A 24,788-nucleotide genomic window follows, 5' to 3' on the forward strand; every position below is an offset into this window, starting at 1 on the left:
GAGAATGAAAAGGACCTGAGGGTAATTGTGCAGGCAGATATGAAGTTCTCTGAGCAGTGCAGACGGACTGCAAGAGTAGCTGATGGTGTGTTATCAATGATATACAGGAATTTTTCTAGCAGGGATAAGGAGGTGATTATTCCCTTGTATAAGGCAATGGTCAGGCCACACCTTGAGTACTGTATTCGGGTCCGGAGGCCTCATTTCAAGAAGGATGTAGAGCTGCTGGAACGAGTACAGAGAAGGGCAACAAGGTTAGTGAATGGAACAAAGGGTTGCTCTTACGAAGAAAGGCTTAAGTTTTGCAAATTACAGTGTCTGGAGACTAGGCACCGGCGAGGTGATCTGATAGAGGTGTATAACGCCTTGAATGGTTTGAGCCTGGTCAATGCTGATGAGATTCTGCCTCTTACTCAGAATAATCACCTGAGAGGGCATAAATTCAAATTGAGGAAAGACAGATGTAGGATAGATGTGTGGAAATTTGTCTTTAGCCAGCGGGTAGTTGGTTGGTGGAACATACTTCCATCCCTTGTTGTGGAAGTTGATAGCCTAAATAAATTTAAGGCTCAGCTGGACAGGTATTTCGAACGAACGGAGGGGTGAAATGAAAGGGTTTTTTTTTTTTTTTTGTGGCTGATGTTGCATAAGCTTGCTTTCTTGCACATATGCCTCTACTAATGCTAATCGGTAAAATCTTTGCCTTTTTGCATTATTGTTATCTCCAATGTATCGAAAAATTTTGCCCTTTTGCATTTGGTCTAGAGATACATAATACTAGCTATTACTATGGCATTCATTTATACATCTAAGTCACTTAATCTTAGTTGTAATAGTACAAAATTCTTCACACAACGAATTACCAGGAACCCTACTAAGGGATGGGGATTTACACCCCGGTAAAATTCCAAAGTAGTTTCCTGTCTTTACCTATTCTTTTATCTATTTGCTATCTAACTCTAATTCCTTCCCCCTCGAAATCTATTAGAGTAATTCGAGGGAAATTGAGGCGCTACCACTTACTTTTGCCTGCTCCTTTCACCTATTTCTTTGGCTTATGCCCCTTGCTTTTTTCTGACCATTTAGCTACAGTAACAGAAACACTCATGTAAATATTGTAAGAGTAAAGCTATCTGTAGGGCTACCAGTTATATTTTGCCAGGCAGCCGTTCATAAAAAATTTATTGTGCAAGTCATATTCAACAAGTTTAGCACATTATGCTATCTGTAACTTTAACTTGTCTTAAATCTTATCTTAGTTAAAAATTAAAATTTAACTAATTCAAAATTGTCTTTTCAGCTTTTTATACTTTCATACTATTTTATACTTTTCAGATATATTATACTATATTTGGTATATATTAATAAGGTGTGACTGGCATGTACTCACAGAAACAGATGGCTCATGTTGTTACTGATAGCATATATTATATATTGAGAGGTGCTAGCCCCAAGTTGATATGCCTTTCAATGTAAGCTTTATGCAGTAATGGCATCATGATACTCTTGATTTGCTATTATGTTAATTTTAGATTAAGTATGACTTCGCTAGTTTTGATTGATATTTGGTTCCCTTTTTTAGGCCATGGTCGTGCACTAATATTAGGCTATATAGTTAAAAATAAAAATATGGAAACATGGTACTTGTATTTGCAGGCATATGTAATGTTTAATCTAACCTGATGGCATTAATTTGTCCTGACATTTTTACTTTTTTTTTTATTTGTGTGTATGTGTGTGTGTGTATATATATATGTATATATATATATATATATATATATATATATATATATACAGGGTGATTCTAAATTATTGTTGGGGTTTCTGTGGCCTATAATTTTCAAACCAGAAACAACAAAATAAAACTGCTTACAGAATATGAAAGTGTAACTCAAAAAGTTTTATTTGGCAACGCTGTACTCACCGCTTTGACATCTGGTAGATATTGATTGAGATTTAGTGAAGCAGCAACGTTTTGCATATCAGGGAGGGTAAATCATCATAACTGCAGAATATGGGGATCAGAAAACCCTCACGCCACTTGAGAATTCGAAAGAGATAATCCAAAAGTCAATGTCTGGTGTGCTTTATCATGTTCTGAAGTTTTGGGGCCACTTTTATTTGCAGAAAAAACAAAGATGGTGCACTGCCACATTGGGCTCTTATTGTCCTAGAATTTCTTGACATGCATTTTCCTGGATGCTGGTGTTGTGCGTGCTGGACTGATTCTGTGGACGCACTCACCCGATCTTATGCCGCTTGATTTCTTCCTGTGGGGATAGTTGAAGGACATTGTGTACAAGACCCCTGTGACCTCCCTCGATGAACTGAATCTCAGAATTGTTGCTGTGATCGAAACAGTTAAATCACAAATGCTGGAGAACACTTGGAGGGAAATTTGAATATTGCTCGGACATATTACGTGCCATGAAAGGCACGCATGTTGAAGTTGTTTAGCATTCTGCAGTATTGATTCTATAGGTAATAAAACTTTTTGAGTTACACTTTCATATTCCGTAAGCAGTTTTATTTTGTTGTTTCCAGTTTGAAAATTATAGGCCGCGGAAACCCTGACAATAATTTAGAATTGCCCTGTATATTGGAACAAGTGCTCTCCTTTGAATTATTGTTACAATTTACGTAGTATTTCCCATATATTAAAAACTTTTTATTAGCCTAAACTTAATGTTTTGAAGTAACTACTTTTTACATCAGATATAATACTTTTCATTTTTTTTAAGAAATAAGTTTATTTTATATCATATACTATTTTCTCAAAAAACCTGAAGTTTTTTTGAGAAAATAGCTTTAGGTTTGTAGTTAATGTAGTTAATTGATCAGTGTGTTTCTTAAAGCTGTTATTTTTGTTTATTTTTTTAAATTTTTTCAGTTTCTAAAGCTGCACCAAAATGGGAAGGTACAGCCATTGTCAAGGGAGAGTTCAAAGAAATGAAACTTTCAGATTTTAAAGGAAAATATGTAGTATTTTTCTTTTATCCTTTGGATTTGTAAGTTGAAGTTTACTTTGAGATATTAGACTTCCTTTAATATGTTTAATACCATTACTTTTTTAAAATTATCTATTATAAAGTTATTATGATATTGTTATAAAGATATTGTTGGGATATCAGAGATGTGGTGTCACACAGATATAAGAAATGCAGAATTGAAATTTGGGGGGTACAATGTGTACAGAATGGATAGACAGGATAGAATGAGAGGAGGGGGTTATGCTGTTAATTAAGAAACATAAAATCTAAGGGCATCCAGTTGACGTGGGTGAAAATAGTGCAGTGTTGAGTCAGTTTGGTATGACATAAGCACTGGAAAAGCAAAGTTGAGAGTATGAGTGTGTTATATGCCTAATGACTCTGAGTGAAACGAAGAACTGTACAGAGAAAGAGAGTGGGCCAGTAAATCAGAGTGTCTTATAATGGGAAATTTTGACTTCCCAGATATTGACTGGAAATAGTGGATTGTTCACTCGCACCCCAGCAAGAATTTTGTGGATTTATTAGATAATTGTTTTCTACAGCAGCATGTTTGAGAGGCAACTAGAGGAAGTAATACTCTTGATCTGATTATCAGCAATGATTATTCATGTATTAAGAATCTGCAGATAATGGAACCATATGGTGGCAGTGATCACAGTGTACTGATCTGGGCACTTACTTAAAGATGTAACTACCATCAGGGATAAAGAGAAGGGTTTTTGCTTTTGTAAAGCTAACTGTAGTGGTCTCAGACAGTTTTTAAATTCTATACAGTAGAACCAACTGATGATGTTACCAACAGCAAATTCTAAATGGGAAATATTCAAGGAATTAATCTTGGAAGCTACTAGACTTTTCTTACTGTCTAAGAAATATTCACGGTTTAGACCCAAATAGATGTCAGACAAACTAATGAGACTCGTGGCAGAGAAGAAAAATGTGTGGGATGCATATAAATCATCAGGAGATACAGAAGCCTATGGTAGATATAAGCTAGTATTCAAGTTGCAAAGGAGGTTAGGTAAGCAAAGGCAGATTTCTAAAAACCTTTTTTTCAAAGATAAACAGCAAAGACTTCTTTACTTATATAAACTCCAGAAGGAAGGGGATGAATCAGATTGGTCCATTTGATGTCCATGATTCTGCTCAGGTACATGACAAACTGAATGAGTATTTTGCATGTACATTCACACATAAGGAATTTTGTAGAGAAATGCAGGCCAGAAGCTTATCAAACTCTAACAGGTAGCTAAATGATTTTGTAATAAGTGAGATCAAAAATAAGGAGAAATTGTTGAAGTTAAACATAAGAAAGGCTCCTGGGGTGGATAAGATCTATCTAGTTATATTAAAGGAAGTGAGCAAACCCCGTAGCCATAATTATGAGAGCATTCTTAGAGTCAGGGGAAGTCCCCCATGGACTGGAGGTGTGCAAGTGTATCACCAATTCACAAATGGGGTTCAAAAAGTGACCCAATAACTATAGACCCAGTAACTATAGACTTGTGTTCCAGGGAAAATAATGCAGTCACTGGTTAAAGAAGCATTGCAGGATCATCTAGACAAGACTGCAGTAATAATTCAGACACAGCATGGGTTTGTTAAGGGGAAGTCTTGTTTGACCAATTTGATTGGATATTGTGATGTGGCCACAGTGAGTGGTCAGAGAGAAAACTGGATAACCAATTATAAAAAACAGTTGGCAAACCATAAGATGGAAGCTTGTTTAGAATACCTTATTCCAAACACGATCGAAAGCCTTTGAGGTGTCAAGAGCAATTGCTTGTGCTTCACCGAACTTTTCCATTGAATTAGTCCCTAATTGAATTAGTCCCTATTCTGGATTAACATTGATAATCCAGAATATCACCAGTGGATTGACACTGATATAATCCATACTGGTGATCTTTGATCGAATAGAAGGATTCTAGGTAGTTTGAGTTGGCAGTTAATTGATTTCTTCCTTACTTTATAAAGAGTAAAAGTAATTGTAATGGGATGATAATTGGATGGGAGGGATTTGTCACCCTTTTTAGGAACTCGCTGGATATGAGCAAATTTCCAAGCAGAAGGAAAAACACCTTTGGAATAAAAGTGAAAAAAGGCGGTAAAGAACAGGAGTAAGTTCGGGAGCACAGGTTTTGAGAACAAGTGGAGAAATACCATCAGGACCTGGTTCAAAATAAAAAATATTATCTTGAAAGGGGTTCGCGAGTCAAAAAAGGTCGTGAACCCCCTGATCTAGACAAGACCGCAGTAATAATTCAGACAGCATTGGTTTGTTAAGGGGGAAGTCTAGTCTGAGCAATTTGGTTGGATACTATGATGTGGTCGCAAAGGAACTTGATGCAAAAAATAATTTTGATATCATATACTTGGATTTCAGGAAACTTTTAATACTGTTGCACATGGAAGGCTACTATACAAATTGGAGTAGTATGGCATTAAGGGTAAGTTGCTACAATGGATAAAAGGATGGTTGAGTGGGAGAAGACAGAGTGGAAATTAATGGACACTGCTATTCGTGGCCTAATATTCTTAGTGGTTTCCCCTAGGGTTTGGTGTTGCAACCATTGTTGTTTTCTGTTTTTATTCTTGATATTTATGAAAGTATATCAAGTGTAATGTATAAGTTTGCAGATGATATAAAAGTTGGCAGGGTTGTTGATAATAGTATGCTACTGCACAGGATCTAGAAAAGTTGAGCAGATGGGCTGAGAGGTGGCAAATGAAGTTTAACATTGACAAATGTAAAGTACTACATATGGGAAGCAGCAACCCCAGAGTAACGTATCAACTCTGTGGTACTACACTGACAGTGGTAGAGAATGAAAAGGACCTGGGGATAATTCTGCAGGCAGATATAAAGTTTTCTGAGCAGTTCAGACGGTCTGCAAGAGTAGCTCATGGTGTCTTGTCAATGATTACAGAAATTTTTCTAGCAAGGATGAGGAGGTGATTATCCCCTTGTATAAGGCAATGGTCAGGCCACACCTTGAATACCGTATACAGGTCTGGAGGCCTCATTTTAAGAAGGATGTAGAGCTGTTGGAATGTGTACAGAGAAGGGAACAAGATTAGTGAATGGAACGAAGGGTTTCTCTTATGAAGAAAGGCTTAAGTTTTGCAGATTACACTGTCTGGAGACTAGGCACCTGCGAGGTGATCTGATTGAGGTGTGTAAAGCCTTGATTGGTTTGAGCATGATCAATGCTGATGGGATTCTTCCTCTTGCTCAGAATAATCACCTGAGAGGGCCTAAATTGAAATTGAGGAAAGACAATTGTAGGATAGATGTGCAGAAATTTGCCTTTAGCCAGCAGGTAGTTGGTTGGTGGAACAGACTTACATCTTTTGTTGTGGAAGTTGATAGCCTAAATAAATTTAAGGCTGAGCTGGACATGTATTTGGAATGAACGGGGGCGGTGTTTTTTTTTTTTTTTTTTTTTTGATGCTGCATAACTTGTTTCTTGCATCATATGCCTCTACTAATGCTAATATCCTTATCATAACAGATGAGCATACTACAAACAATGTTTTACTGACTTTTAATAACGTACATACAAGATTAAAATTTATATTGGAAAATGAGAATGAACAGACTAGAACGATTTAATTTTTTAAAATTTTACGCTCATGAGGGAGGGGAACAGATTACAAATCAAAATCTACTGTAAAACTACTAATACCAGAATGTTCTTATATCATACCAGTTACTATCCTTTTACCTACAAGTGATCCATTATATTTAATCAGTTTATTAATCCTTACAAATATGCTACAACAGACCGTTACATATAGATATTGAGGAACTAGTTAGCAGATTTTTAAATAGGGGATATCCTCTTGCCACCATTAACAGTATAAGACCACAGGGTGGACAGCACTGAACACAATAACAGAATTAGTAATAAACATTTTATTACAATTCCATACATTGAACAATGGTACAGGTAACTTAAAAATAATATTTTCAAGAATGCAGAATTCCAAATAATAGTGAAACCAACACAGAAACTTGACTCCATATTGAAAAATCGTTCAGTCCTCTCCCCTGGAAACTCATGACATAGTATGTAGTATTTCATGTGGAGATTGTGATTCCTCCTATGTAGGATCGACAAGGTGTCTTTTGGGCATGCGTCTAAAACATCATGTTGCATCAGTTAGAGTGTTACGAGCCATGGTGTCAGAATTGTCTTTCCATGCCATTAACGAGAATCACACTTTCCTGTTCAATGAAGCTAATGTTTTAAACACACAATACAATTATACAAAATTACTGATTGTGGAAACCTTAGAAACGAGACTACATAATAACTCGATTAACATATGGCATCCTTTTCTCATTTCAGATTCATGAGATTTTGCACGCATGTGTATTAACGAGTAATCTCCTACAAATATCGTAGTGAACACACACACATACATCATGCATTAGTATTCCGACCTGTAAACATGACAGAAGTCAAAGCTTGGTCCCTCTTAAGGAAGGAGAGTTTCGTAAATTATTTTCGTCATGTTTTTATTTAGCAGATTTTATTTCAATGATATATTTGTATCGGCGTCTATTTCTATATATATTTGACATAATGTCTTCAGTCACTCAAGGTTTCATGAAGCTTTTAATGTGTCTGGGGTCGGGTTGAGGCTTTTGACTGTGATCCCTGGGTATTGGATCGCTCATGTACTGAGAGTGTTGAACACATTTAATAAATTTAAAGAAGTTTTTATGCATTTTAAATTGGACCTGGAGAGTACAGTATACTGAGGTAATTTTCCAAAAATTTATCCTCAACACAATTTTTTTTTTTTTTTTCTGCCTCTTGAATTATTTTCAGTTTTTCAATAACTGTGAAAGTGCAGGATGATTTTTACAACCTTGATGACAAAGGAGAGGAAGCGATGATGTGGTGGAAGATTGAAGTCTTTTAGGTCATTATCTTTTTTCCCCCTTCAGTGCCTACTGATAAGTACTGAAGGGGGGAAATGCAGTAGCAATTGAAAATGGTGGTCTTTTAAATCTTGTTTTGTGGTCATTGAATGAAGGTGACAGAAAAAGAAACTTGGCAAATGTAAAGAAAACCAACATGAGAACGACGAGAAATGTCGGATAACTTAAGCGGAAAATTAGTTTCCCGATGCGGCACTCTAGCGCTGCTTGCTCGGTAAACACAGTAGGTGTTATCGGTCTGGAGCAAAGTCGAGAACGATATATTGATTGACAGGTAGGCAGGAGCAGCAGTGTGTAGCACATGCTTCTTGATTAGACCAGGGTTCGAGCCCGTAACCACCAAATATGGAGGATGCAGAAAGGTCAGGGAATGACCACCGCATATCCCCGGAGCAATATGGCCTTAGTTGCTACTGCTGCCAAAAACCAAAATAATAATAATAATAATAATAATAACAACAGGTAGGCGTGACAAACGATGTGCTGATTGCTGCACGAAGACAACACACGATAACATCGGTTTAGTATCACTTTAGTAGCACTCGGCACTAATGGTAACTTGCCCTAATGAACGCTTTCCATAATGGTGAAAAAAAGGTCAGGTTACCTCCACTTGAATCCCATGGGAACTCCTCCTGAAGTGTAGGGGGTAACCTAACCTTTTTTTCTTTAGAATCACAGTCATATTTAGAAATACATTCATAAAAAAATAAAATTTATGACTGTATTTTTATTTTCTTGTTCAATAATATGCCCTAATGGTGAAAAAAGGTCAGGTTACCTCCATTTGAATCCCACAAGAGCTTGAACCCCTCCCGAAATGGAGGGGGTAACCTAACCTTTTTTTCTTTAGAATCACAGTGATATTTAGAAATACATTCATAAAAAAATAAAATTTATGACTGTATTTTTATTTTCTTGTTCAATAATATGGCCTAATGGTGAAAAAAGGTCAGGTTACCTCCATTTCAATCCCACAAGAGCTTGAACTCCCTCCCGAAATGGAGGGGGGTAACATAACCTTTTTTTCTTTAGAATCGTGGGTGGACTAGCGCAGAAATTGTTTATTAACAAAATATTTTTATTTTTATAATAAAAAATTTTTATTACTGTACTTTTATTTTTAAAGACACTCGTGCGGATACACATGTATCATAACGTCAATCAACACCTCAATAGCTATTCACTATATATATATATATATATATATAAAGAATCTTTCTTTCTTTTCCTATTGTTTCCTAATCTGACATTTAAAGTTAGGTCAAGAAATATAAGGAAACCTTTTCTATTATTTCCTAACCTACCATTTAAGGTCAGGTTACAAAATACTGTATAACGAAAAATAAAGAAACCTTTTCCTTTTTTTGTAACCAAACCTAAATCAACAATATATTAAAAACACTCAAACTCCAAAAAACCTGTTTTTAATAATGAGGAAAAAAACATAATGAAGAACATAAAAATGAACAGAACGAAACTTTTATTAATTTAGTTTTCATCAAAAAATCAACCAAAGTTTTATTTTCCTTACAAATTTCTTCCATCTTTAAAAGATTCATTGCTACTATTATCTGTTTACCGTTCATCACAAAACTATTATTCACCATTCTTTACTCATAAATACATATTATAATGCCAATCAATGACTACACAGTAGCTTGTTGTCTGTCGTGCCCACCACCAATCATTTCATCGTTTGCCATGCCTACTTGTCAATCAATATATCCTTCTCGATTTCGGCTCCAGACCGATAACGCCTACCGTCTGTTTACCGAGCAAGCAGCGCTAGAGTCTGGTGTCAGGTAACTAATTTTCCGCGCAAGTTATCAGACGTTTCTTATCGTTCTCGTGTTGGTTTTCTTTACCTTAGCCAGAAACTTAATTACCTCTTCAAGTTAAAGGTTTGGTCCCTACTGTTTATTGCATCAGGAAAAGGAAACAACAATCTTTGAAAGCATTTCCCCCAGATGGGGCTGGCGTCCAGTACAGCTGTTGGCCAACACGTGCTTTTACATAAATGGATGGTTTTATGCATTTACATGTTTGCTGCCACCTATATTTAAGAGGCTCATTCAATTTGCCTTAATTTTCAGAATCTGGAGAAATAACAATGTTCCAAAACATTTTCATAACAACGTCCCTTAACATTTCAAAAATTAAAAAGTCTAGAATTCTTAACTAAAAGTGAAGACTTAATTTTGAACTGAGTGCTGTCAATCAGAACAAAAACTCAAAATTTTATCAAAAGTTTATTTTATGTACATAAGAATGTGTACCAAGCTATAAACAACGAGTTGTTGATGCCAATGGCCCAGAGTTAAAACACTGTGCCAACAAAATTAAGCAGTTCATTTCATGTGCCTTTACTTTTATGCCATTCATAAAAGCTTTAGAGTAACCATTTATGGCACGTTAGGTGCTGTGACATCACAGTACAGTGCTCAGGTTATTGTTGAATGCTTATAGTTGTTGGCACAGCAAACATGTTAATAGGAGGGAAGAGGGTGTAAAGGAATTTTGCCAGGTGCTAGTTATTCTAGCTGAAACGATAACTGTTTTAATGCCAGGTGAAAATTTAATTGTTTTGACATTGATGGAATGCATTTCAGTATAAACCCACCTTTTGGTTGAAAATATTGCCACTAAGAAGATTACAAAGTTTATATGGGATTACTGTCAACTTACAGATTATTCTCTCTATTTAGTAAGAGATAATGAGACTTAAAGAAATGATAATCTGTAAGTTGAGAGTAATCTCATACAAACTTCGGCCCAATTAATACAGTGGTTGATACCTCATCCATAGTTTAATGCAGTGCTTTTTTTTGGGATGGTACACAACGGTACGGCGTACCGGCACCTTTATTAAAAGTGATGTGTGACATTTGGATGCAGTACACTTCGAAATTTGTAATATTCCAGAATTTTTATTCATGTTTACCTACTATTCAAATAAGCTTAAAGTTATTTAACTAAATTTGCATTTTTTACTGTCTATTGTTAAGATATTTTCTATATTAAACTTTATAACTATATTTAGAATTCTAAATTACTCAGTTGGATCTCTGTTTAACGAACTTCGTTTATAGCAAATTTTTTTTGAATTCCCCTTGGAAATTACATTTAAAATAGTTTCTGTTGAGCAAAGAAAATTTTCATATAACAAATGGCTTAAGAAAGATTAACTGGGCACGCACTATTCGCACTTCTGGCCTTCAGGCAACTTAGGAAATTAGTGCTGCTGCTAAGCAAGAATTGAGAGAGCTAAAGGGATTACCATTCTACAACTCAGTGGTACCTGTTAAAAACCTATCTGACCACCTGTCTCGCATATGGAGAAGTCGTGCTAGTCAACAGTGAGCAGATCAAGGGGTATTCCCAATGGGCTCAAGTCCATCTTCTACTGGAGTTGTGTCCAACCTTTTCCCATACAGGGGCTGAATTCAAAGTTAGATTTCTTTCAGGAGTTGCACTGAGTGATTCAAGAAAAATTAGTGTATTACATTTTCCATATCTTGTTACATGTAAAAGGAAGTTTCAGTTTTCGTTACCCTTTTTTATTTTCAGGCTATATATAAAAAATGCAAATTTCCAACACTTATGTGTAACAAATCAATGTCACTAATTTATTTTTTAGATTTTATTAAAATTATAAAAAAATGACTTTTGTTTTTCAAAAAAACACCTTACTTTTGCCTTTAAATGCTCACTTTTAGAAAATTTACAACCTTTAAGGATCACTGCTTAAGATGAATATAAGGCGAATAAATAAAAATAATGATACACCTAAAATTGAAAATATTCGAAAAGTTTATTATGTATAGTACACGATTACATTTACTAAACAAAACATTTAACTAATGAGAAAAAATTTTTGATAATTAACAAAATTAAATTTTGATAATTAGCAAAATTTATAATTCACTTTCCACGTAGGCTGTAGGTTGTACTCTGCTATGAATCAATTGTAAGCGCCCCATTTGAGAATTAGGAGGGAGTGATTTTCTTTTACCCTGACAAATACTCATCTGTTGTTTTGCGGAACTGCGTTATTCACATTTTATCACAAATTTTCACTATCTCTGTTTGGTCACAGTACCTGAATATCTGAATGACACCGACATTTTAGACAGTTTCAAAAAAAAAAAAAAAAAAAATTCAAATTTAAGAACTGACAATATCAATGATGAGAAAAGGAAAATGAGGATAGCAAAGGTATTAAACTTTCTAAACATGAAATGTTGGCATTTGGTGAGAAAGAAGTTAAGAGAATTGTCAATTAGGCTTCAGTTAAATGAAAGAGATACAATTCGTGCATTTCGGGAATACCTAATTGATAAGATGGTTTCGGAAGAATTGTAGAGCATGTGCACAGAGTACGATACCAATTTCATCAAGTGAATGAGGATTTTCACAAATGAATCTGATTGTCAGCCCAACCAGAGCGTCGTTGATGACAAAAACAATTTCTTCCCTACTATTTCTTAAAATTGTAAGCCAACCTGTGACACACTTCGATCCAGCAAATATGTTGATTAATGGCTGCTTCGGAAACGTCATTCAGCAATAGACACAAACAGTAAGAAAAGAACGTCATTCAGCAATAGACACAAACAGTAAGAAAAGAAGTCGGAATGGTGTGTTGGGTAAGAACTCGATAAAAATTTGGAATATTCTATAAAAACGTTATTATGAAATTATTTTTACTAATTATTTTTTCTTATTACTTATTTTTTTATATACTTGAATAATAAATTTATGCTTAATAAACTGTGTTAATATACTGAAATTGTTGTTATTATTCCAAAAACATTACTACTAAAGTTCCAAAAACATTACTACTAAATAAATAATATCAGAAAATAATTTTTTAGAGTACTGTACTTTTCACATGTCCTTTTTTAATTTTGAATTTTTCCTAATAGCAAAGAATGAGTACCGGCACCTATTTTTTTACAAAAAAAAAAGCACTGGTTTAATGATTTGGTTAATGTTCATTTCTGGCACTGAGGATTAATGACAGTTTGTCACACAATTTTCAGAAGAGTTCAAGTTCATAAACATACACAGAACACTTTTGCTTAGTGTGGTAGGTTAGCAGAACTTCTACAAATGTCAACGTTAATGCTTGGATCACAGTTTCCATATTGCATTCCAGGAAATAGGTTACTGTTAGTGGGGGGAAGCTGTGATTTGACACCATCTCATAATTAATCAGGTAGTGTAGTTCTATTCTTCAAGGAATCTTTACAAAAGATGAAGCTGCTGGATATTGACTGGCACGATGACTGGCAATATCAGTGGAATAACTCATCACCATTTGGGAAGTTGTTACATAAAAAGAATGACCAAAGTTTAGTAAATATACTTATCAATTCTAATCCACTTAAATCATTAACATTTTTAATTTGCATCTTAATATCATGTCATTTGCATTTTGATTCATCTTCAATACATTGATATTTCATAACTGTAGGAAATAATTTCCCTTTACGCTGGTGCAGTATTTTTATAAATATACATTAGACTTTGGCAATAGTAACATTATCATTCATAGATATTTTAAGATATATTTCTCTTAAAATTACATATTTTGTTGCATCCATTACCTTTCATATATATTCCTGATTAATATGCTTGCAATGGAGTAGAGGGGAGGGGGAGAGAGACTGTTCAGAACTTAGAGTAGTATATTTTTTTATCTTTTTTTTTTTTTTTTTTTTGAGGAATGGTTGGCTGAGTGGAGTTCATATTAGCATTAGCGCATGATGACATTCTCTGTTTTCCAAATTGCGAAGTGTCTGCAAATCATGTTTTATTGCAGGGCCTTCTATAAGTGAAGGTTGATATGACTGGCTAGTCAGCCCTTCTGCTGCTGTGATAGTGTCTTCCTGGTCCAGTGAGTACAGTCTCCAAGAGTAAAAAGGTTGGATAGTAGTGGCCCTTCCTCATTGTATTGATTTCATCGGCGATGGCTTATCTCCCAGACAGTCGAGGTGATTCCTTCCCATTCCATTAAAATGATGATGGAATAATTTTATTTGTTTATTTTATTATTATTTTTTTTTTTGGTCCTTGTGATATCTTCATTCATGAAATGCCTCTCGTAATGTTTTCTAAAATCCTTAGGTTCCACAGGATTGGTACTCAAAGTGACTATTACTTAAAGTTTGGCTATTTATCTAGATGTATGGTGTAACGAAAAGCATTCCTTTTGTACTGATGTTCACTGTGGAGACCAAAAAAAATTATTTTTTTTTGCCTGCTCTGTTAGGGAGTTTCCCTTCAGCTATTTTTGACACTCAATTCCACTCAATATATTGTTAACAAGTTTTATCTATGTTAAAAATCCATCTCTGATGTGAATAACAAGGTCTGATAACCTATACAAGGTTATCAGATCTTGGTGAATTTTAATACTTTGACATCAGTTTATTGATTTATGCATTCTCTTCCTGTTAATTCCTCATAATGCCTTTAAGGTTTGGTACGCAATTAATTAGCAAATTTATACTGGTTTTCTAATGAAATGTAATACCTTTTTTAAGCTCCTATACTATAGGGTAACGAGATGTCCAGATTTTTCGGGATTCCTGATTTTGGGAGTAATGACCCGCTGTCTCAAACTTTTTTTGGGGATGCTGTTTTTTCCTGATTTTCTTGTAAAACTATTTATTTATTTTTTTTAAACTAAATATATGATGTTAAAATTAATTTCCTGACAATATTAAATATAATTTTGTTAATTTAGAATGGCAGTAATATCCTAATAAATAGCAATGTCATTTTATATCTAACATCGATAGGGTATTAATGCAAAATATTAACGTTTTCTTACAAGGCAGTGGCATGTTCCATGTACAGTAACAGTGATAATGATGTATTGGTTTTTACCGTTAGGCTGCAACAGATAGACAGTAAAATGCATGAAATAGTATAATAAATGTTTGAATTTTTTTTAGTGACACTAATTTTAAACAGTGCTTATTTGATAGCCAAATCACCCTTCAAGATTAAAAAAAAAAAAAAAAAAAAAAGTGACTATTAGCAATCCTAGATCTAGCTGTGCTTGCCATCTGTGAAACTAAAAAAAATAAAACAAGAATAAATGAGCAGTGTCTTATTATTATTTAAAATATAAAAATAATAATAAATAGCTTACCTCAATAGACTCAATAAATTGTTATACAGTGGTACCTTGGATCGCGAGTAACTTCGTTTGCGAGTGTTTTGCAAGACGAGCAAAAATTTTTAATAAATTTTAACTTGATAAACGAGCGAGGTCTTGCAATAAGAGTACAGTCAGCCCTCGTATAACACATGTTCACACTACATGAATTCGATCATACACGATTTATAAATAGGGGAACGATATATCTTATATAACATGAACCAAATTCGCTTATGCACCGATTCGCCTTTGTGTTTACAAGAAATGGCAGTTGAACTCAAAATCACCCCAACTGAACGCAACACGATAGGAATGAAGAGAAGATTCTGAAAATGTATTTGTGTTTTATATCAGTGAAGGGGAAACACATTTCACCATAATAATGTAAAAACCAACACAATTCCAGCTATTGGTATAATTGCAAATGCAATTAGATCGAGTTTACTACCAGTTTATAACAGATTCCACTAGCAGAAATGCAACTGGAAATTGTTTTTATTGTTTTATGGTAGTAAACCCTAGAAATGTGCTTTAGTAAAATGTGAGGTGTTAATAGTGTATCTCTTCCTTTACAGAGTTGTTTATTCAGTTGCTACACGCACGTATCTCTGTTTATGTGTATCAAGGGTGCCTCCTCCTCATTTTGTAATTGTGCGTTATTCCCTAAAAATTGCCTGCAGAGCGTCACGTGATCACGTGCTGCTCGGGATTGTGGTTAATCATCTCACATGCTCGGTCTCAGTCGGCATACCTCATTCGTATAGTCAACACTGTAGTCAACATTCGGCGTTGTGACCACGTGTATGTGAGTAAAGCATTTTTTTATTTTGTGTTCAAATGTAGTGACTGTTCTGTATTAACTGTGCACTATGAAAATGGCCCCAATGAAGAAAAGGGTTGAAAAGGAAGGCGGTAAGAAGGAGATGATTAAGGTAGAAGTTAAGAAGGAAATCATCGAGAAGCACGAACAAGGTATGAAAGTGGCTGCTATCGCAAGATTTTATAAGAAGTCTACGTCAACAATTTGCACAATATTAAAGAAGAACTAAGGGGACTAGATGTAGCAAAAGGAGTCACGAGAATATCAAAGCAATGGCCACGTATTCATGCTTTTGGTGTGGATAAATGAGAAGCAACTAGCAGGTGATACTGTGACCGAGAACTTGATCTGTGAGAAGGGAAAGGCCTTGTACGCCGACCTCGTAAGTAAACAGCTAGGTACGTCTACAGAAAACAAAGAAGGCTTCAAGACGAGCAGGGGATGGTTTGATAACTTTAAGAGGAGAAGTGGCATCCATAGTGTTGTGAGGCATGGAGAGGCTGCGAGTTCGGACGCTAAGGCGTTCGTTGCCGAGTTCCAGAAGCTCATGGTTTCAGAGTGTTACCTGCTGCAGCAAGTTTTTAATTGCGATGAGACGGGGCTTTTTTGGAAAAAGATGCCAAAGAGGACCTACATTACAGCAGAAGAGAATGCAATGCTCAGTCACAAGCCCATGAAAGACAGTCTCACCCTCTTTCTATGTGCTAATGCAAGCAATGATGTCGAAGTCAAGCCCCTGCTCGTGTATCATTCTGAGAATCCACGAGCCTTCAAGAAATGCACGGTGCAGAAGAGCCAGTTAAACGTTATGTGGAGGTCCAACAGCAAGGCTTGGGTCACTCATATCTTGTTCGTTGAGTGGATCAACAAGGTCTTCGGTCCTGCAGTGAAGAAATACCTTTTTAGAAAAAAAACTGCCCCTCAAAGTCTTGCTGGTTATAGATAATGCTCCTGCTCATCCTCCAGACCTTGGGAACGACTTACTGGAAGAATTAGAGTTCATTAAGGTCAAGTTCCTTCCTCCCAACACTACTCCATTACTCTAGCCTATGGATCAACAGGTCATTTCGAACTTTAAAAAGCTTTACATCAAGGCACTATTTCAGCGATGCTTCAAGGTGACCGAAGGAACTAACCTTACCCTCCAAGAGTTTTGGAAAAATCATTTCCACATCGTAAATTGCCTCAAAATCATCGATAAAGCCTGGGATGGGGTCACCAAGAGAACCCTCAATCCTTCTTGGAGAAAACTGGTCTGATTGCGTTGAGGGGGTTTGCTCATGAACAGGAGCTGCCAGTTGTCGATGAAATTGTGTCCTTGGGAACGACCATGGGACTGGAGGTGAATAAGGACGACATTCAAGAGCTGGTGGAGGAACATGGCCAGGAGTTTACCACCGGCAAACTGATGGATCTGTATCGCGAGCAACAGCAAGAGGTAATGGAGGAGATCTCGTCTGAGGAGGAGGATAAAAAAATGAAGACATCCCTCTCTTCAAATGAGATTAGGGAGGTGTGTAAAATGTGGGAAACAGTGCAAAATTTTGTAGAAAAGCACCACCCGAGTAAGGCTGTGGCAGTGTGAGCGATGAATCTGTTTAACGACAATGCAATGTCATATTTCCGTGAAATCCTCAAAAGGAGGCAAAATCATTGGAGAGGTTCCTTGTTAAAGTCGCACAAAAAGAAAAAGTCAACAGATAGTAGTGATTCCATTAGTGACAGTCGTCCTACCCAATAATTAATAAATTCGATTGCTTTTAAAAATATAAAAAGGTATCTATGTATTTTGTATTAATCATTTTTACAGTATATGAATATTTTTGAGTTTTGGAACAAATCATCTGGGTTTCCATTATTTCTTATGGGGATATTCACTTTGATATATGAGTGCTTTGGATTACGAGCACGTTTCCGGAACGAATTATGCTCGCAAACCAAGGTACCACTGTAGGTGTCATACATGCAGGCAGCTTTCCTACTATTTCAAAAATTGTCTGTCGTTCCCTATAATAATACATACTTGAATTTTCACAGTACTTGATTTTATTAATCTCTTCCCCAAGGGACACATATACCTCATTGTTTTTGTGGTAGCTGATCCACTGATTCACTAGTCACAAGCATGTCCATGCTGAAAAACTTGGTGGGGCTTACTACCCTTCAAATGAGCTTACAGTTCAGCTGAAGAGGACTTAGGAAATTCCTCATCAATGGGAATAGAACTTAAAACTCTCCAAATGAGTGACAGACAGCAGTGTATTGTGCTGGCCAAGTTGGCATGGAGGATGGCAGTTCCAGCAATGGTTAATAATTAGCTATATATTTTTAGTGGAAAATACAGACTGAAATATTTATGCTGAAATATTTAAAATTAATTTTAATTAATATTTCTTGTACAAAATGAACTCCATTTTTCTTTTAAAAGTAGACTGCATAGGAGAAGTGAGATAAAACCTTTTGTTGACCTTACTGACGTGAGATTTTATTCTATTTGCCATTTCAAAACAATTAATGCAAGTTATTTTGTTTCTATATATGGCATATGTAATATTATAATACGAGGGGATATCAAAATGTTTGTACCCTGACCTAGATAAAACATCAGTAGGAAGATGCTGTTTTTGCAGAGCAAGAAAGTTCAGGAAATTGACAAAGAAATGAAAGTTGAGTATAGGCAGAATTGTCCATCCTGTGGAAATGGGAGTTCCAGAGCTGTCATGCAAGTGTCTTTGACAAGCCAAGAGAATGAAGGCCATCAGCATCCACAGACAGTGAAACAGCTGCAAACAGCTGAAATTTGTTTCATTGCAAATGCAGTGGGAATTAGTTATGGGTTTGCCCACAGCATTTTACATGACCATCTGCATATGTTTAAGGTTTCTGCATGATGGGTTCCAAGATCTGACACCTTTGCAGAAGCAATGTTGAATGAAATGTTCTCGCCAACTGTTGGATTTGTGTAATGTGGATGTTGAGAACTTTTTTGATTGGTTGGTGACAAATGGCAAACGTTGGGTGTACCAGTATGATCTAGAGACTAATGACATGTCAAAGCAGTGGAAGTGCACCTCCTCCCCATCTCCGAAAAAGGCAAAGACTGCTCCGTCTGCGAAGATGGTGATGTTATTGTTATTATTAGCCATATAGTGCAAGGAAGATTGAGGCTTATGCTACACCAGCCAAAAAAAAAATATTCTGAGTTACCCTGAGAGAGAGAGAGAGAGAGAGAGAGAGAAGAGAATCACCAAGAAAGAGAAGAATAATGATATCCAGATTAGGACCCTGGGTGTGCCAAGCCCATACTCACCAGATTTTGTCCATGTTTTGGGACAGAAAAGGGGTTATCCTGACAGATTACCTATCTTGTGGTTCCACGCTTACTGAAGAATATTACAGAAATCTTTTGAAAAAGTTATTCGATGCTTTGATGGTGAAAAGGCATGGAATATTAACCAAAGGTGTCCTTCTGTCACACAAAGCACCGGCTCACACAGATGTTAACACCATGAACTTTGTTGCCCAGTACAACTTCGAACTACTGCAGACCCACCCTATTCTCCTGACCTAACACTGTCAGACTTCTTGTTTCAATAAATAAAGGAAACTATTCCGTAGACACTGCTTTGATTTGTCTCAGGAAGTCATCAATGAAGTGGAATCGTGGTTTCAGGCAAAAAGGCAGACTTCTATGATCAAGGTATTAAATAACTTCAAGTTCAAGAAAATTCAAGTTCCTGTGAAGGTTATTATTTCTAGGTAAGGGTAAGAACTTTTTGATACCCCCCTCTTATGTATTATGTAATATTGAGAATTTGCTTACTATTGTTGCGAGTGAAATACTTATTTTTATGATAATAATTTTCTTTGGCATTACAACAAAAATCAATTCGAGGTGAATACCATATGATGAATTTTATCTGAATCTTAACTATAATTGAAGTGTTAGAAGACATAAGCATCAAAAAGAAAACACCTGTATGCATGTATTAGATTTTATTACATCACAATAAATAATGTTTTAGCATTAACATTAGTAGAGGCATATGATGCAAGAAAGCAAGCTTATGCAGCATCAGACAAAAAAAAAAAAAAAAAAAACCACCCCTTCCACTTCACCTCTCCGTTCGTTTGAAATACTTGTCCAACTGAGCCTTATATTTATTTAGGCTATCAACTTTCACAACAAGGGATGGAAGTCTGTTCCACCCAACCAACCACCCGCTGGCTAAAGGCAAATTTCCGCACGTCTATCCTACATCTGTCTTTCCTCAATTTGAATTTATGCCCTCTCAAGTGATTATTCTGAGCGAGAGAAAGAATCCCATCAGCATTGAGCATGCTCAAACCATTCAAGGCCTTATACACCTCTATCAGATCACCTCGCTGGTGCCTAGTCACCAGACACTGTAATTTGCAAAACTTAAGCCTTTCTTCGTAAGAGCACCCCTTTGTTCCATTCACTAATCTTGTTGCCCTTCTCTGTACTCGGTCCAGCAGCTCTACATCCTTCTTGAAATGAGGCCTCCAGACCTGTATACAGTACTCTAGTTGTGGCCTGACCATTGCCTTATACAAGGGAATAATCACCTCCTTATCCCTACTAGAAAAATTCCTATATATCATCGACAATGCACCATGAACTACTCTTACAGCCCGTCTGCACTGCTCAGAGAACTTCATATCTGCCTGTACAACCACCCCCAGATCCCTTTCATTCTCAACCACTGTCAGTGTAGTACCACAGAGTTGATACGTTGCTCTGGGATTGCTGTTTCCCATGTGTAGTACTTTACATTTGTCAATGTTAAACTTCATTTGCCACCTCTCAGCCCATCTGCTCAACCTTTCCAGATCCTGTTGCAGTAGCATAGTGTCAGTAGTGTCCTTGAGAACCCTGCCTACCTTTGTCTGCAAACTTCGACATTAAGCTTGATATATCCTCATCAATATCATTTATGAATACAGAAAACAATAATGGACCCAACACTGAGCCCTGAAGGCCTCCACTAATAACATTAGTCAACGATGAGCAGTGTCCATTAATTACCACTCTTTGTCTTCTGCCACTCAACCATCCCTTTATCCATAGCAACAATTTGCCACCAATGCCACACTGCTCCAATTTGTGCAGCAGTCTTCCATGTGCAACAGTATCAAAAGCCTTTCTAAGATCCACATATATAATATCAAAATTATTCCCTGCATCCAATTCTTTTGTGACTACATCATAGTATCCAATCAAATTGGTCAGGCAAGACTTTCCCTTAACAAAACCATGCTGTGTCTGAGCTATAACTGAATTCTTGTCAAGATGATCCTGCAGTGCTTCTATTAATTTTCCTGGAACAGAAGTTAAACTCACAGGTCTATAATTACTTGTGTCAGCCTTTGATCCTCCTTTGTGAATTGGGGTTACATTTGCACATCTCCTTCAGTCTGTGGGTGCCTCCCCCGAGTCCAAGGAAGCTCTCATAATTATGGCTAACGGATTGCTTACTTCCTTTGCTGCCTCCTTTAATATAACTGGATAGATCCCATCCACCCCAGGTACCTTTCTTGTATTTATCTTCAACAATTTCTCCTCCACTTTACTCTCAATTATTGCAAGATCATCTAGCTCACTGCCAGTGTTTCCTTCATCTATGGCATTCCCCTTCCTGAATAACTCCTCATGTGTGAATGTAGATGCAAAATATTGATTTAGTTTGTTAGCTACCTGAGCAGGATCATGAACAGTTGAACCATTAATATCAAGTGGACCAATCTGTTTCATCCCCTTCCTTCTAGGGTTTACATAAGTAAAGAACTCTTTGCTGTTTTTCTTTGCATCCTTTGCCAAAGATTTCTAGTAATCTGCCTTCGCCTGGCTACCCTCCTTTGTAACTTGGTTACAGATCAACTTATTAATCACATGTTAATTTATGAATCCCATGCATTTTTCTTCTCTGCCATATGTCTCATTAGTTCATCTGACATACATTTAGGCCTGAACCTTGAACAATATTTCTTAGTTGGTATGTAAAGCCTAGTAGCTTCCAAGATAAGTTCTTTGAATGCTTCCCATTTTGAGTTTGCTGTTGGTAACATCATCAATTGGTCCCACCGTATAGAATTTAAATACTGTATCAGTCCATCGTAGTCGCCTTTACTAAAGCAATAACCCTTCCCTTTACCCCAGATGTTACCTCCTTGAGTAAATCCCACTTCAGCACACTGTGATCACTGCCACCTAGTGGTTCCTGTATCTGCAGATTCTTAATGCATGAAGAATCACTACTGATAATCAAATCAAGAGTATTACTCTCTCTAGTTGCCTCCGGAACATGCTGATGTAGAAAACAATCATCCAATAAATCCACAAAAGCCTTGCTAGTGTGTGAGTGACCAACCCACAAATTCCGGTCAATATCTGGGAAATTAAAATCCCCCATTATAAGACTCTCTGATTTACTGGCCCACTATTTCCCTGTACAGTTTGTTATTATACTCATCAGAGTCATTAGGCCTATAGCACACTCCTACTCTCAATTTTAATCTCCCAATGCTTATGTCACACCAAACTGACTCGACACTGCACTGTCCAGCGATGTCTACTGGCTTCACTTCCTTGGATTTTGTGTTTCTTAACTAATAGCATAACCCCTCCTCCCTTCCTATCCTGTCTATCCTTTCTGTAGACGTTGTACTCTCCAAATTCCAGTTCTGTATTACTTATATCTATGTGACACCACGTCTGTGATATCCTAACAATATCTGCCTTTGATGCTTTGAGCAATACCTCAAATTCATCAAATTTATTTACCAAACTCCTAGCATTGGTGTACACGCAAGTATACATGCACCTGTTCTTTTTGTTAGCTACCCTAACACAACCCATGTGTTTACTTGTACCGCAATGACTCCCAGCAGTCTCTGAAATATCCTGCATCTTATTTTCCAAGCTGCTGCTCATTCCAATAGAAGCAGTGCAAGAATCACTTTAGCCTCTGTCAGTGGCTACTGTTAATCTATTAGTCCTTGTATCCCCCCCAAGCTAGCAGTTTTCGACCCACCTAACACTGCCTCAATAGCATCAGCAAACATTCTTGCACCCTTTCTATTTAAGTGTATCCCATCCCTGTAGAAACATTTTAAGAAACATAGTCTATCGATTTATCTGATAATCTTGCTCTTCTGGATACAGAATTTACTGAAATTGAGAAATTCCTTTCATTTTGGGTTGACGTTGGTTTAATTTGTACTTGAGGCATTTTTTAGTTCTTCCACATTTTTATCTTTCCTGTTGCTTCTTGTACATTAATTTCTTTGGATAATGGTTCTTGTGAAGTATTCTTATCATCTGAATAATATAAAAAGATTTTTCATGATTGTAAATACCACCTTTAATTGCTGTGTTGTGTTTTTCTGAATGTCTGCTAATTCCTCAAATCATTCTCCTTTGAGGTGGATTTTAATTTTTGGGAACAGAAAATGGTGCCAGATCTGAAAAATAAGATGGGGGGCTTCAATGTTGTGATCATGTTTTTCGTTATGAACTCTCTGATAATTTTTTTTTACGTTTCAAACTAATGGCAAAGTAATCACCCTTTTCACCTATCTTAAGGCAAGTTGGATCTTGAAGAAATTTTATTAATGAAATTTCTTCAAGACAGTGTTTCTTCAGATTTCTGGTTAATTTCATTAATCAGAAATTAATTCCATTAATTTCTTCAAATTTGAAGAAATTAATGAAATTTCTTCAATGACACATCTCTTCTTTTGGCATTTTTTTTTTTTTTTTTTTTAATTTAACAAGAAGGTTCACACTTATTTCTGAGTGTTCTCTCCTAAAGCCTTAAATAAAAATTTGAAGACACCTTCACCAGTTAAAAAGGTTAGCATCTTTGTTGACTAATAGCTTCAATTGCTATTCTGGCCAGTTTTGATGGTATATTTGATGCTATTTTTTCATCAGCCTCTGTTATCCACAAATGGCTTAGATTTAGATCTCTGCTTAGGAGATTTAACTTTTAAGAAATCTTTCTATCATATTTTCCATTGTATTCCAATGGATTTTGCAATTCAATAGCAGCTGCAATTTTTTCCCCCCTAAAAGAATTTATATAACTTTGTAGTACAGCATTTCTACTTGTAATTTTCTGAATAGTTTCACAATTTTATGAAGTTTCTGTGCATATCTGCATCCATAAATAGATCATCTATGATGTATTCACTTTCGTTTTCTGAAGAATTCATCCTCAACTTTATATTCCATTTCCAAGTTATCATTATCTGAATCATCGCTTGCTTCATGGATTGTTGAATAAAAAATTCCATTACCACCAAGTGAATGGCATGATTATAACACAACTGCTGGTGAGTTGGGGACAGTTTTCCAAATTTTACCATGACGCTGGCTTCATTGCTTGAGGTGGAAGCAGTGTCTCTTTCAAAACTAATCTTGAATGTTTTTAGTTTTGAATCAAATTGTTTGATCATCTTTTTGGCAGAACAAAAACCCTGTATTCGCATTAAAGCCAAATTTTTGGTTTCCATTGTCGTAATATATAAATTAATGTATTGCCGATTTTGAAAACTACACTCATCCATGGATGGGCAAATTTTTTGTTTTGTTTTCTGCTTTCATTTTACTGATTTTTGATACTATTTCTTGTTTTACAGTTCCATAAAATTTGCACCAGCCAAAAAAAAAATTTTTTTAACCCTGAGAGAGAGAGAGAGAGAGAGAGAGAGAGAGAGAGAGAGAGAGAGAGAGAGAGAGAGAGAGAGAGAGAGAGAGAGAGAGAACAAGGGTCAGAACTAAAAGGGAATCATCAAGAAAAAGAAGAATGATGATATCTAGGG

The 24,788-nt window shown here is 36.1% G+C and overlaps 1 protein-coding gene across 1 annotated transcript in view; it reads left to right on the plus strand.

Moving 5' to 3' along the window:
* LOC150085598 (peroxiredoxin-4-like) overlaps positions 1 to 24,788 on the plus strand; it is a 148,904-nt gene that overhangs the window by 21,991 nt on the left and 102,125 nt on the right. Inside the window, exon 2 of the mRNA XM_090374132.1 lies at positions 2,891 to 3,008. Coding sequence (XP_090230258.1) covers positions 2,891 to 3,008 — 118 coding nt within the window. The remainder of the gene's footprint in view (positions 1 to 2,890; positions 3,009 to 24,788) is intronic.

The sequence above is a fragment of the Mastigoproctus giganteus genome, chromosome 5 (genome assembly GCF_048544385.1).
Source record: "Mastigoproctus giganteus isolate SK-2022 chromosome 5, ASM4854438v1, whole genome shotgun sequence".
In the NCBI taxonomy this organism is placed as follows: domain Eukaryota; kingdom Metazoa; phylum Arthropoda; class Arachnida; order Uropygi; family Thelyphonidae; genus Mastigoproctus; species Mastigoproctus giganteus.